Source organism: Sycon ciliatum, chromosome 7, assembly GCF_964019385.1.
Source record: "Sycon ciliatum chromosome 7, ocSycCili1.1, whole genome shotgun sequence".
Classification (NCBI taxonomy): Eukaryota; Metazoa; Porifera; class Calcarea; order Leucosolenida; family Sycettidae; genus Sycon; species Sycon ciliatum.
The window spans coordinates 19507595-19521773 of NC_088649.1; the positions used below are offsets into that span (position 1 = coordinate 19507595).

General features: G+C 46.9%; 2 protein-coding genes across 2 annotated transcripts in view; one reads left to right on the top strand and one right to left on the bottom strand.

Annotated features, from left to right (window-relative positions):
- Window positions 1–1157, top strand: part of LOC135821673 (sushi, von Willebrand factor type A, EGF and pentraxin domain-containing protein 1-like) — a 40057-nt gene extending 38900 nt beyond the window's left edge. Inside the window, exon 9 of the mRNA XM_065334672.1 lies at window positions 979–1157. Within this exon, the coding sequence (XP_065190744.1) occupies window positions 979–1157 (179 nt within the window). The remainder of the gene's footprint in view (window positions 1–978) is intronic.
- A 5523-nt stretch (window positions 1158–6680) lies between these two features.
- LOC135821675 (uncharacterized) lies at window positions 6681–12880 on the bottom strand. Its single transcript, XM_065334673.1, has 5 exons — window positions 12869–12880; window positions 11561–11591; window positions 10906–11328; window positions 9516–9814; window positions 6681–6820 (listed from the first exon to the last, which is right to left on the bottom strand). Exons 1-4 carry the CDS (start codon window positions 12878–12880, stop codon window positions 9516–9518), a joined length of 765 nt encoding a protein of 254 aa, XP_065190745.1. The 3' UTR covers window positions 6681–6820.
- Between the last annotated feature and the right edge of the window lie 1299 nt (window positions 12881–14179).

Here is a 14179-nt window from a genome sequence, read left to right on the forward strand (position 1 = left end):
AGAGATGAGAGAGGAGAGAAGAGAGAGAGAGAGAGAGAGAGAGAGAGAAGAGAGAGGAGACAGAGAGAGAGAGAGAGAGAGAGAGGGAGAGAGGGAGAGAGAGAGAGAGAGAAAGAGGAGAGGGAGAGAGGTAAGTCATTGAAAGAGGGACAAAGAGGTGGAGATATTCGAATAGAAAGAGAAGGTTCTGCGACATTTCGTTTTTTAAATCACATTGCACATACCTACTGAAGAAGGGGAGACAAACGAAGACGAAACAAAAAAGAACAACAATGGGTGTGTAGGCGCTACATGAGCTGCGCTGGTGAGATGCAGTGGACTCCCCCGACCAAGGGTCTCGGGATCCGCGTACACAGCAAGCACCGTATGAGAGGGGGGGGGGACGGGCGAGAGGAAATGGCGGAGAGAGAGAGAGACAGAGAGAGAGAGAGAGAGAGAGAGAGAGAGAGAGACAGACAGAGACAGAGACAGAGAGAGACAGAGAGAGAGACAGAGACACAGAGAGAGACAGAGAGAGACAGAGAGAGACAGAGAGACAGACAGAGAGAGTGCACAAGAAAGAGAGAGAGAGAGAGAGAGAGAGAGAGAGAGAGAGAGAGAGAGAGAGAGAGAGAGAGAGAGAGAGAGAGAGAGAGAGAGAGAGAGAGAGAGAGAGAGAGAGAGAGAGAGAGAGAGAGAGAGAAAGAGAGAGAGAGATGGGTAAGTGAGGGAAAGAGAGTGAAAGAGGTGAAGTATAGAGAGAGCAATACTCTATGACTATAATGCTACTTTTAGAAGAGGGTCAACACAATGATTTGCGTCCACTGATGGCAGGCCAGTGTGATACATGTGCATGGCTAGCACCAGTCATGAGCAGAGCACCAGTCACTCTGTTGCAGGTGACGGTATGCAGCGATCTTGAAGCTCTGCAGGTGTTTCCGGGCTGGCTGCTTGTCCAGAATTGCCTGTGGCAGTCTATTCCACACTGGCATGATGCAGTATGGGAAAGAGCGCAGAAGGCAATCAGGAGCTCATGGCGAGAGATTCAGCGCAAGCTGGTGGGGATGGTGCTGTGCTTGGGCTGCTCGTGTGCGGCGATGACGTGGCAGTATAGCCGGCGGGGGACACATGGCTGCAACTTGAGGCAGACCATGGCCACACTTCAGTTTGTACAGTAGGCAGAGAGCAGAGACCTTTCGCCGAACAAGGAGGCTGGGAAGAATGGTACCAGGGCCAATGACATTTAGGGCGCGGAGCGGGACAGCATCCAGCATGGCCAGGTGTGAGGGAGCTGATTCCATCCACGCAAGGGGGGGCATATTCCAGCATTGGTCGGACGAATCCTTTGTAAACAGTCACTCTGCCCGCATGGCTGAGAAGGGGTGCTGCCTTCCGCAGGAGGCCTAGCCGCTGCTTAGCACGTGATGCCACTTGCCGAAGGTGGAGTCTGTAGCTCAGTTTAGAATCAAACGTCACTCCGAGCACCTTCACAAATTCATCTGGTGGGAGAGGAGTTCCGCCAAATGACAGCTGGGGAGTCACTGTATCCTTCCGCTACATATCGTCGCTATGACTATAATGCTACTTTTAGAAGAGGGTCAACATAATGATTTGAGTCCACTGATGGCAGGCCAGTGTGATACATGTGCATGGCTAGCACCAGTCATGAGCAGAGCACCAGTCAATCTGTTGCAGGTGACGGTATGCAGCAATCTTGAAGCTCTGCAGGTGTTTCCGGGCTGGCTGCTTGTCCAGAATTGCCTGTGGCAGTCTGTTCCACTCTGGCACGATGCAGTATGGAAAAGAGCGCAGATATCCTAGCTTTTGGCCGTAAACGGGTCAAAATTTGAGTTTTGGTCAGAAGTTATTTGGCAATCCCCCATGGAATGCTCTTTCAATTGTGTTTTTGAAGTCTATTTTTCCAAAATGCAAGCGATAACAAGAACAGGATTTCGGCCAGATTTTGCCCCAAAGCACTGAATTGGGGGAAAAACCAGGAAAATCCAGGCCGTTCACTCCACTTGCACACCATGTACCAGTACATTTGCGGTTTGAACCCCAGTTGAGGAACCTTTTTTGAACCCTTTTTCAAGTTTCGAAACTCGCGGCACTGCACAGTGTACCACAAAATCGCCAAATTTGGGAGCTCTCCAGAGCCCGCACTCATCTTTTTCTGAATGGACTGTAGTCATCGGCGGCTAATGCTCGTATATTTTACTAATACAGTAGGTATCGGTTATAGCGTGGGTGTTTGAAAAACGACATTGATTCTTATTGCCGATATTTCTTACACACGATAAATCACGTGTGACATATCATATGCACGTGTGACATACAGGTATCATAATTATAATTATGCGCGCACGTTTGGCATGTGGACACGTACAATCATGTAGGTCTACACATGATACACACGGATCAGACTCGCGGTCGTGCTAGGCGACTGCGGAGCAGCAGATACGAGAGAAGTCGGAAGCAAGAGTCCGAGAGAAGTCGGAAGCAAGAGTCCGACTGGACAGAAAAAGTGATTCTCCGATGCTCAGTTGGACATAACTCTCTTTTTGTGTTGAATATTATTGTATTGAGTATGCACAGAGCACAGATTTTATTACTACAGGCGATACACTTTGCACTAATCTGGCATATTTTGCTACACAAAATCCATTCTTAGGGCCGATAATATTATATTCTACTATGCGATAATACTGCTTGTAAGAATAAATATACACATAAAATATGTGTTATGATTATGAAAAAATGAGTGTTCATTCTTGTAGGCAGTATATTCTTGTATACGACCACACTATAACCGATACGCACTGTAATACTTTCAGCACTGCCCGTTATTCCAGCAAATAACGCTAGTTTGAATGCTCGTTTTGCACTTTAGTGCTCGTTAGGGCTTGGCGGATAATGCCGGCAGAAAAATTGGCAGAATTCGGTACTTTTTCTGGTAAGTTTCATGCATGTTTGGTATGTGGATAAAGAAATGGAGCAGAATTCGAGGAATTGCCCGCCATAAGGTTTGTATGGTTCTGCCAATTTCGGTGCAAAAAAAGCAGAATCTGCCACCTTTTCGAGCATTATCCGCCAAGGCCTAGTGCTCGTAACCGAAGTTTCAGCGGAACGTTCACGGCAGGCGAATTCTGGTTTCTGGGCTGGCTGATGATCACAGAAAGCAGTGCAGGGTGCTCAGTGCTCAGTGAGATTGCTGACAGGACCTCTCTCCAGAGCTGTCACACACACGTACGCACGCACACACACACGCACACCACACACACACGCACACATACACACACACAAACACAAACACACGCTGAGACACACACACACGCACGCACGCACGCAGTTTCCAAAGAAAGAACTGTCAGTGTAGTGCCGGTGCACCTGCAATGACTATGTCTCCCTGCATACACACAGTGCAATGATGCTAAAGTAACACACATACATACAATCAACATGCAACCACTACCCTGAAGCACGGCCTTGAGCGTGCACCATACCAGTCTGTCTTTCCATGGTTGGTTGGTTGGTTTTTATTTCATTTCGCACATTCAAACGGAATGACGACCCAATAAAGAGATGGCGAAGGCTAAGCCTAGAAGTGGCTATGGAAGCACGTATTAAGAGAGTAGGATACTAATAATTGCGAGTAAAGGGGGGGGGAGAGAGAGAGAATACGATGTTTCTGTGATACTACGTGAGGATTACTGAACTACACGGGGAGGGAGAGCAGAGCGGTCAGCAACAACTCGAACTTCTCCCTACAGGCCACATGCATGCTTAAAGGGGAAGTGCATCGATTTTTCGAGTAGGGTCCAGAAGAAAGACAATTTGATATCGGTTCGAATGGCATATCTCTCGCGTCCATACGATAAGCCAAACTTGCCAAATCGCCAATTGTATACTCACGTTGCCATAGCGACCAGCGCAGTGATGACGTACGAAAGGCTTAGCTCCACCATAGAGAAGGTCGATCACTGCAGAAATTGGTCATTTTCAATTGCCTTATTGTATTTACGATGTGAAAGAAGTGCTGTATTCAATGCCGTTAGTGCAGTGAACTGTTTATCGGCCTTCCCCTGCATTTCCCTAGGCTGACTGTGCCTAAGAAATGGTTTCCTCTAGGAGAAGATGCTTGGAATTCGCCATCTCTCCTGAGACATTTTCAGCAAACTTTCAAACCTACGACATTATTTCATTCCTCAATCTCCACCACCCGTCGTCTCACCTGGCTTCAGAAGATGTTACGAGAGATAGGAGAGTCGGCAGGAAGCATCACATTCATCTTCAGGAAGTGGAAAGAGCAAACGGCATGGTCCTTGGTTGGGGGAAATGCTGAACATCTGATTTGTCTTAACCAAGATTTCAGCATTGTGTTCGTCACTATTTTCGCTTGTCTGCTGGTGTCTCCGCACTCCAGCTTTCTCCTGTCGGTGTCACGTCCCAGTGCACAACCGAGAGGACTACTAACAAACAGTTCACTGCACTAACAGCATTGGACACAGCCCTTCTTTCACTTCGTGAATACAATAAACCAATTGAAAATGACCAAATTCTGCAGTGATCGACCTTCTCTGTGGTGGAGCTAAGCCTTTCGTACGTCATCACTGCGCTGGTCGCTATGGCAACGCGAGTATACAATTGGCGATTTTGCAAGTTTGGCTTATCGTATCTTCGTAAGGAAGCGAGAGATATACCATTCGAACCGATATCAAATTGTCTTTCTTCTGGACCATGCTCGAAAAATCGATGAACTTCCCCATTAAACTCAGGTAGCCGGGTAATTGTGCGGACCTCACCAAGGAGAGCGTTCCACAGCAGAGCACCAGCAACAAAAAATCTCCGCTGACCGCGGCGGCTACAGTTTGCCTGGCTTTGTAGGCCACATTAACTGCATATGGCGGGTAGGTGTGCCTTGTGCCGGGGTCAGAAGCTGGGCGAGCACAGGGCTGGCGCGGGCGTGGATGCACCGCCAGATGGTGATCAATATTTTTCTGCCTGTAGATCTCGCTGACACAGTACAGGGAGTGAGCCGTGACAAGCGGCTGTATGGCTGTCGATACAGGAGATGGCTCGGTTTTGCGCGGTTTGCAGTCGTTTCAGTTGATCCTCTCGCATTGCGGCTGAAAAGCAGCGGGAGCCATAAAGCAGGCCGGGCATTATGACCACTTTCACATACACCTGACGAGAACATCTTGATAGGGTTGGTACCGACATGGGCCGGATTTTTAGCGACGACTGCAGTAAAACCTGTGATGGCGACCGTTCGGATATGGCGACCACTCGACCATGATGACCATTTTTCCTTGTCACGGACGCATTCCCATTGAAAACAGCTCGGACAGGGTGACCACTCGCTCAACGTGACAGGTATTGGCATTGGCAGGATTTTTGAGCGACGACTATGCATGTAGAGGCGACGGTTCGATACCGGAACGGCTTGGCAGCCACATTAGTATAGACCCAAACCGATGATCAGCGTGGATTGTTCACTCGAAATTATGATTGTTGAAGGAAACTGGCATGTTGAAGTTTGCTCTGAGGCCAGCGTCAATCGAACTGAGCCACTCCTTTGTGTTGACCCATTGCCTCCAAGTTGCCCAATTGTTCGCTTCAAATCAGAGGTGGCTCCAAAACCGGAAAGGTTTTAGAGTGCACGTCCAATTAACTCTGCGTTCTGAAATTAGGTAATTGCTATCGCTCCACGACGGTCAGTACAGAGTAACAATAAGCCTTGTGTGTGCTTGCTTTAGGTTTGATTGGTATGCGTTGCTTTTTTGGTGAGAGGCGAGCCGCTGTTTACCTGCGACAAGAAGTTGATTTTTCGAAAGTCGTAAAACTCAAGTCGCAGTGCGAAGCTCGACGTCAAAAACTCCCCTGCTTGATATGGCGCTTCTGGTCATCGCAGAGCAATGAAATTTTGGCCCGGAGTATAACACACCGTAGTACTACAGTCGTCGCCAAAAAAAATTCCGGCCAATGCAAAGCTAAGCTACCGGTAGCTGTATGGGTACCACGGGGGAACGCGCACCATACCAGTACGCGCGCTACCAGTACCGGGCGCGTGCGCCGGTGCCCTTGAAGGGGGAGGGGTTTCCGGGGGGCTTCCCCATGAAATACGTCAAAAAATGAAGCAAAATCCTGAATTGTGAGCGAAAAAGGGGGTTCCGGGCACCCAGGAACCCATACGGGGCATGCGCCTGAGTACGCGCTCTACCAGTATCCATTAAAAAATGCTAATTTGCCCTCATCGTCTGCTACCTGGAGGCATGGATGGCTTGAAAACGAAGTTTCATGACCTAAATTTGAACACGCTCCCCGCACAGCGCCTTGCGGAGTGCTGAAGGTTCTGCCTCAAATTCTGATGGAGACGTCGACCGCAGCCGCAAGTGCAGCGAATCGAGAGGCCACAAACTCAACCTTAGTCCGTCGACAATGCTCTGCCTCAAGTTCTAGCTGATCTTTTCGCTTCGAGTGGACAAAATAGATTTGAAAAAATCGCTCTGGAAAGCGACAGTTTTAATGACGCGGATGAAGTACTAGTCTGTAGTAAGCGGTGAACAGGTCACATGACATTTTAGTACTAGCACTGTTAAGCAGCATAAAGGAGCTCCATCGTGCTAACTGCCATCACATGACATCCAGCACAAACAGATAACAGAAATGGCCTTTTATTTTATCTATTTTATTTTATTTTTTACAAGGGTAACAGCTCGCAGCCTGCCGTGAATGTGTCACTGAACACAGTGTCCACGGTAGGTGTGCAGTGGGCTGATCAACGCCAGCAGCCACACGTCGATAGGCTCATGCTCTGGGTGCGGCCAGCCGTGCCTTAACCCTGTGGAGGAGAAAGAACCAAGTTTACAGGCATGGAGCACACACACACACACACACACAAACACACACACACATACATACACACCACACACACATACCCACACATACGCACACACACACACACACACACACACACACACACGTGCACACACGTGCACGCATGCACACGCACGTACACGGTGGGCAGTTTGAGATTTGATAGTTGTCACGCAAAAACCTGTCCGACAAGGCGATCAGCATAAATGCTCCAATCTTGGAGATCATAAATATTAAAAAACACAGGTTGGAGGAGCCTAGGGGAACTCGAAATGGGAGTTATTTACATCTCCCTGTAGCATTTATGATGACGTTGGAAGCTTAGAGAATGCACTGTGGCTGCAGAAGGAATATTTCACGTTAGAAGGTAAACCACTGTGCGTGCTCTAAGCCTGCACAGCAATCATGGATGCGGAGGAGGGGGGGGGGGAGCGGGGGTGAAGTAGAATGGAGTTTCTAAAGTACCTCAAGGTTATGGCCACGCCCTGCCTCATACTCTGACGCCTGATCATGGGGTGGTGGCGTCCCACGGAAGCGGAAAGGTGGTTCTTGACGACTCCTTGTTCGTGACCTGCCCGGTACGCGAAACCGTCGATTTTTTTAATACTCTGATTCTCCCAAACTGTAATCACGTCAATACAGGCTATATCATTCGGCATATTCGCACCTTGCATTTGCCAACTGCAAGAACCGACCTGGGCTCTCCTTTGTAAAAAAATCCCTCCATTCCTTCAATTGCCTCCCATCGACGTTCTGGAATATTCAATCACCAGCTCTGCTAAGGCAAAATATCTCGTCCCTGCTGCTAAACTCAGTCGACTCATCTCATCTCAAGAACATTCTCAACCAAAAGCACTTTTGCAGCGCGATTTCTTGGGTCCACCCGGTAGGACTGCAATCAAGCTATCATGAAGCAAGCATTCTAAAACCTGCATGTGATGTAACTCCTCACAATGGTATTATCTCTTACTGGCCACAGGGCACAGGGCACAGGGCATAGGGTACAGGGCACAGGGCATAGGGCACAGAGCACAAGGCATAGGGTTCAGGGCACAAGGCACATCCAATCGTGGGAATTAAGAGTTGAAACTTCACCAACAGCAACCTCGTACCTTGATACTTCCAGCCCCTGAGTGTGTGATAGGCCCTGGCGGCTAATGCCGGCAGGATTTCGAGCAGAATATGGGTTATTTTAGAAAAGGAGCAGAATGAGCAGAATTCGGCAGAAAAGTGCCGAAGAAGGAGCAGATACTCTGCAGAACCAGCTACGAAGTGCGGAGGGGGCTGCTGGTGCCTATTTACGGCTCCATAGTGTTCACAAGCACGTGAGAATCCAGCAGAATACGAGCAGACTGGGGCAGAATACCGGCAGAATACGAGCAGAATGTCGAGCGGAAAACGCTACTTTTTCGAGCATTAGCTGCCAGGGCATAGTGTGTGAGCACAGTCTACACTTCTCAACATAACACAGACGCTGAGCATCCAGTTGAGCTATCCTGACTCCAAACATTGAGATAACGATCTACACTGAAATGATACTACAGTAAAACCTGTAGCTAAAGACCACCGTGACTAGCGACCAGCCTGGTACTACAGTAAAACCTGTAACTAAAGACCGGCACCGTGACTAGCGACCAGCCTGGTACTACAGTAAAACCTGTAACTAAAGACCACGGTGACTAGCGACCAGCCTGGTACTACAGTAAAACCTGTAGCTAAAGACCACGGTGACTAGTGACCAGCCTGGTACTACAGTAAAACCTGTAGCTAAAGACCACGGTGACTAGTGACCAGCCTGGTACTACAGACCACTTCGCCAGGCACGGACGGTCTCACATTCATAATATGATTCATAATAAATTAATAATTATATTAAGCTATGAATAGGATGAAGGCCGCAGACATCACGCAACTACGTTACTTGTTTGACATGTACAGTACTTACCTTCAGTTTCTTTGGTTGTATCCTTAGTTCCGTATTTTCCCACTGATGATAGGAACAAGAAAATCGATTATGGGTTTTCAATAATATTTTTGTTATAAAATACACAGTAAATACATGTCAAACAAGTAACGTAGTTGCGTGATGTCTGCGGCCTTCATCCTATTCATAGCCATATTAAAATTATTATCTCCACGTAGATTATTTGCATAATAATTATTATTTAAATATCCGACGAGGAGACAACAGTCGTAAAATTACAATGAAAAATATCAATTGTGCACTCATAACCATGTATAAACTATTCAAATGAAACAATTCCAGAACGTTTTCGTGTGACTATCATCACCGGAACATCGTCACATAGTAAGAATCACTAAAACGCGTTATGCATAACCGCTAGCTGTGCTGCATTCTCACGCTTCTTTTCATATTACTCTAGCTATATAACTGGTTGTTTTAGTAATTCTTACTATGTGACGATGTTCCTCTGATGGTAGTCAGACGAAAACGTCCTGGAATTGTTTCATTTCAATATATTTTTCATTGCCATAATATTATTATAATTAATTTATGGTCCTGCGGTGCAAACCTCTAACAAAGTACCACCTGCCACTTAAGACCCCTTTCTCTTGCCCCAAGGGATGGTCGTTCGTTGCGGGTTTTACCGTACTTAAACTGACAACGTTGCTTTTAAAAGCGTAGTAGTTTAACGTACTCATACATTGGAGCAGACAACTAGACGCAGCTTTCTCTTGGTGGGATCGTAGAGCTGTCCGTCGCTGCCATAAGCCACCCGGGTGTCAGGCCTGAGCATCCACACCACAGCACCAGTGCCCATGTCGTCCTTGAGCAATTCATTGACGCACCTCACGAGCGGGAAGAAAGGGGGAACGGCTTGTGGCAACTTCAGCATGCTTCTCGTGCATTCGAGTTGAGCTTCTTGAAAGTTGCTGGCAGTCCGTGTCGGAATGTACATGACCTCGCCTTTGACGCCCTCAGCCGCACAAGAACGATCTGCGCACCAGACGATGGGGCCGACGCAAAAGGATACGCACACACACACGCAGACGCACACGAACACAGAGGCAGGTGCAGGCATGCACACACACGTGCGCACGCACGCACACACGCACGTACGCACACACACACACACCCGTACGCACACACGCAGTCACACACACACACATTCACGACGCAAACACGCAGGCAAATGCATGGTCAGAAACTAATCTGTCCCCGTGACTTACACATTCTCTTCATTCCCATTATTCCCATTGAAGTTTATCAGCAGGATGCTAAGACCCCAGCTTCACTTGAGCTGAATGTCTTGGATGAGAGGAGAGAGAGACCCCCCCCCCCCCCCGCTACCCTGAAACCTAACAGAGAGTTAGAAATAGAGTGATGCCTCTTGAAACTTGATTCCGCTGAGCATGGCAGTCAATGCGACCAAGCATACCCTGGACTATAGTCAATTCATCGGAAACTGGCCCGCTGGCTTTTGAAAGTCGGATTTGGGCCGATTTGTGGATGAAAACCCAAAAATCTGGGTTTTGGATCTGCTTCTCCATACATTTTGCCATGGCATACCTGTCCTAATTTTGTAACACCTCGCTGAATTTCTATTTCCCTGTTCTTGGACTTTTGTGGCCTCAAATGTGGCAAGGAGTAATTGCACGGGTCACACAATGCAGGATGTACTGTTGTTTTCGCGATATTTACAACTATGTGAGAGAGACACCAAAAGTCAGGGTGCCAGTTTCCAATGAATGGACTGTAGGATCGAAAGGTGGCTGGATAAACAAAACAGATTTCTTTTTTTATATCAGGGTTCGCATGAGACTCTGATAGACTAAGTTTTCATCGTCCGCAGGAGCGCCACCACTCTCAAGGATCAAGGCACAATTTCAGCTTCTGAAGTGGTAGGCGGTGAGTGGATCAAACCCACCACCAAAGTGGTAAAAAAACCTTGGATCAATTTTAAGTTAACATTAAATGTGGTATGCATCTTCTGAATATTTCTGTGTCTTACAATGATGATTTCTTGTCATTGCGGGGTTCTTGCTCTTATTAACATGTGAAAACGAAGACATGTCGTTCGTACTTACTGCATGTTCGATGATATTCGCACACAAACGGCAGCCTGGTGTTTGCTGGATAGCGGTTGCCATCAGACGCCAGGTAGTGCCCATCCCCAGTAGCATCAGAGGATCTGGATATCCAGAATGGGTTCTGTTTGATATCGCCGTTGGTCACGTGACTTCGGATATGGTGGGCCAGGCAGCCGAAGTACTGACTTTCTTCACTGGCCACACCTGCTATCTTGATGAAGTTCAACGCCGCTTTCTTCTGAACATACTTAGCGAAGCCCTTGAAGCTGGGTGTTCCCGGCGGGCGTGGTGCTGAAAGTAGATCCCTTGCTTTCATTGTGTTGGAGCAGAACTGCTGGGCGTCGTGGAAAGTCATCAGCTGCGGAATAGCAGGTGTCTGCAGGTTGGAGCATGTCTGCCTGCAGATAGTAGCTTGAACATCTGTAGTGCATAACATCAAAGAACAGAACTCAGTTTGGAAACCCAGTCCAGGTCTTCACTCTTTAACATAAATATTGAAAAAAGTCCCGTAAAACCTATGTTTTACATAGTTTTAGGGAACTTTGGCAGCGTTTTTAATGTTTCCCCGAGTACCACATTTTATAACACCAAGAAAGAGGGCACCCTTCAGCGTCTACAATGAGAACATTTTCAAAACTTTCCGTGGGTATACTTCCAAGCCCTCTATTCAGTTGTGGTACAGGCTACAGCAGGAGAACAAGAGCATTGCGTTAAGCACAGCAGACACTCTACGACTACTGAGCTACGGTGTAGGGAATACAGTTGACTCCATTTATATAACAAACTCTAGTAAATAGCGCATTTTTGTGATTTAGCGAACCGCTATCCACGTCTCATTTCGAACCCACAGCGTTAAGCGGGATTCACAGAAGCTTTTTTGCGATGCGACACGCGATGCAACAGCCGCGAAACCGGGAAATCCCCAAATCGCAACCATCGCAGACCCCACGCAACTGCCGCAACAGGGCCATCGCAGGCCATCGCAGAAGTTGAGCTTGGCTCAACTTTCGCGATGCGATGCGACAAACGATTTGGCGTACGATTTTGACCTTTTCTACAGCAAAGTTGTACAAAGGTTCAAGAGTTGCCTATAAATTTGTACAAGTTGTATCAAACCGCGCGAATATCATGGTGACGTAGCCAAATCAGCAAGATGTTGTCGCAGCACTGACTTCTTCTGTGAATGGTATTTCGCGAGTTTGCATCGCACGCGTCCGTCGCAGATCGCGTCGCATCGCGTGTCGCATCGCAAAAAAGCTTCTGTGAATCCCGCTTAAGTGCATTTCCGTTGTAACAAACTTCGGCTATAAAGAACTAATTCTCCTGCACAATGGCGTTCGTTCTATCAGGAGTCGAATGTACTTTGGGTTAGGCCGGCATGCTGCTGTATATTTCCAGTTTTTGTGTTTTGTTCTTTTCTGAATTCATCCATAAAGAGGTTTGCGCCTTATACTCCGATGATTAAAATCACTTCTAGTAGAGAAAAGAACCAAGGAACTTAAAGTTTGTTTGTTTGTATACTTTATTTGAATTCGCAAATCCAATCGAGCACAAATTCTCAATGACAAGGCAGCGAATATGTTATTTTGTTACAGGGAAGGAGGGTTGGGGAGAAGATATGAAGAAAAAAGGGAGAATGATAGATATCTCAACGAAGAGCGAAGCGGTATCAAAACTACAAGTAAGCCAGCGAACGATATTTCTGTAACCCGCCGAATAAACTAAGTACTTTTTTCAGGCGTGCAATAGACTGCCATGAAAGCAGAAACAGAAAAATAATAATGATCAGGCACCCATTTTGACAGTCCAGGGGATGGCCCACGCCTGGTAAAGAGAATAAATAGAGAAAAGAAGAAAAAACTAAGTACTAACTGCGAACGAGAGTACTTGCTACTAACATCGGGAGGAATGTTTTTTGGGGGAAAAAGGCCCAACCCTGCCCTGCCAGTTACGGACTTACGGGGGTCGCCATGGGGGATAATATTGGTAAACAGTAAAAATCAATCACAGACAGGAAGGATAAAGTCACCGTATAATGTCCACGAACACCACATGACAATCAGCTCATACGCTGCATGAGCTGATCTTGAAGCAACTGGTGGTGTTAGTGGGCGTTATAGCGTAACATGTTCGTTGGTTCTTTTACTTTCTATAACTTTATCCTTGGCTCTCACTCCGAATCATAATATATAAAGGGTGATAAATAGGGTGGATATCTGTACTTCATGGCAACAAAATTGGGGTGCGACATAGATGCCAGTGTGGCTTATACTCTGGAAAATAGAGTGTTTGTAAGGCATACCCAATTACCTAAACACAATTTTACTTGTAAAGGCCTGCACCCACGCAGAGGGGGAATCATGGTAGAGCGATATCTCGGGGAAGCAGAAGTGTGCAGGGAATGTGAAAGAGTGAAACTTATCTTCCGCTTACCTGTATGAACCTCTGTACGCGTTGAGCGCAGATACATGTAACAGGAACAGCACACAAAGGCAAATATACACATACACATACACACCAATATATACATCAATATACACATACATGTACATGTACATACCAACATGCGCATACATACCAATAATATTATACACAACACACCAACATGCGCATACACACCAACATACACAATACACACCAACATGCGCAAACAGCCCACATAAGCATATACATGTATGCACAAGTTCATAAGCGCCCATCAGGACGATTTTACACAAATGCACAAGAAAATACCGCAGAACAACTCAAAACTGCAGTTAAAACGACCCTAAATGTGGAAGTGCTGCAGCCACTGATAACATCTACCGAGGGTCAAAATAAATACGACTGCGTGTTCAAGTCTTACTCCTGCTCTGCTTCTGAATCTAGACTACAATCGTTATCTTCTCCATTCTATATCCCTTCCATGCCTGTTTTTTCTCCCCTCCCCATTCTCTTTCTGCCCTCTCCTTTTCAAAGTCGTCTACTTGTGAGAAGGCTCCATTGCCTGTTTGGTTTAAAGGATATAAAATTAATAAAAGCATAACAACAGCAGTAACAACAACAACAACAACAACAACAACAACAACAACAACAACAACAACAACAACAACAACAACAACAACAACAACAACAACAACAACAACAACAACAACACCAACACCAACACCAACACCAACACCAACAGCAACAGCAACAGCAACAGCCACAGCAACAGCAACAGCAGCAGCAGCAGCAGCAGCAGCAGCAGCAGCAGCAGCAGCAGCAGCAGCAGCAGCAGCAGCAGCAACAA

Bases quoted from the DNA above. Each gene is read 5' to 3' on its own strand.
- LOC135821675 (XM_065334673.1), bottom strand. The intron at 11,329-11,560 runs GTATACCCACGG...TATGCACTACAG, and splicing joins ACTGAATAGAGGGCTTGGAA to ATGTTCAAGCTACTATCTGC. The intron at 9,815-10,905 runs GTAAGTACGAAC...TCTGGTGCGCAG, and splicing joins CGAATATCATCGAACATGCA to ATCGTTCTTGTGCGGCTGAG.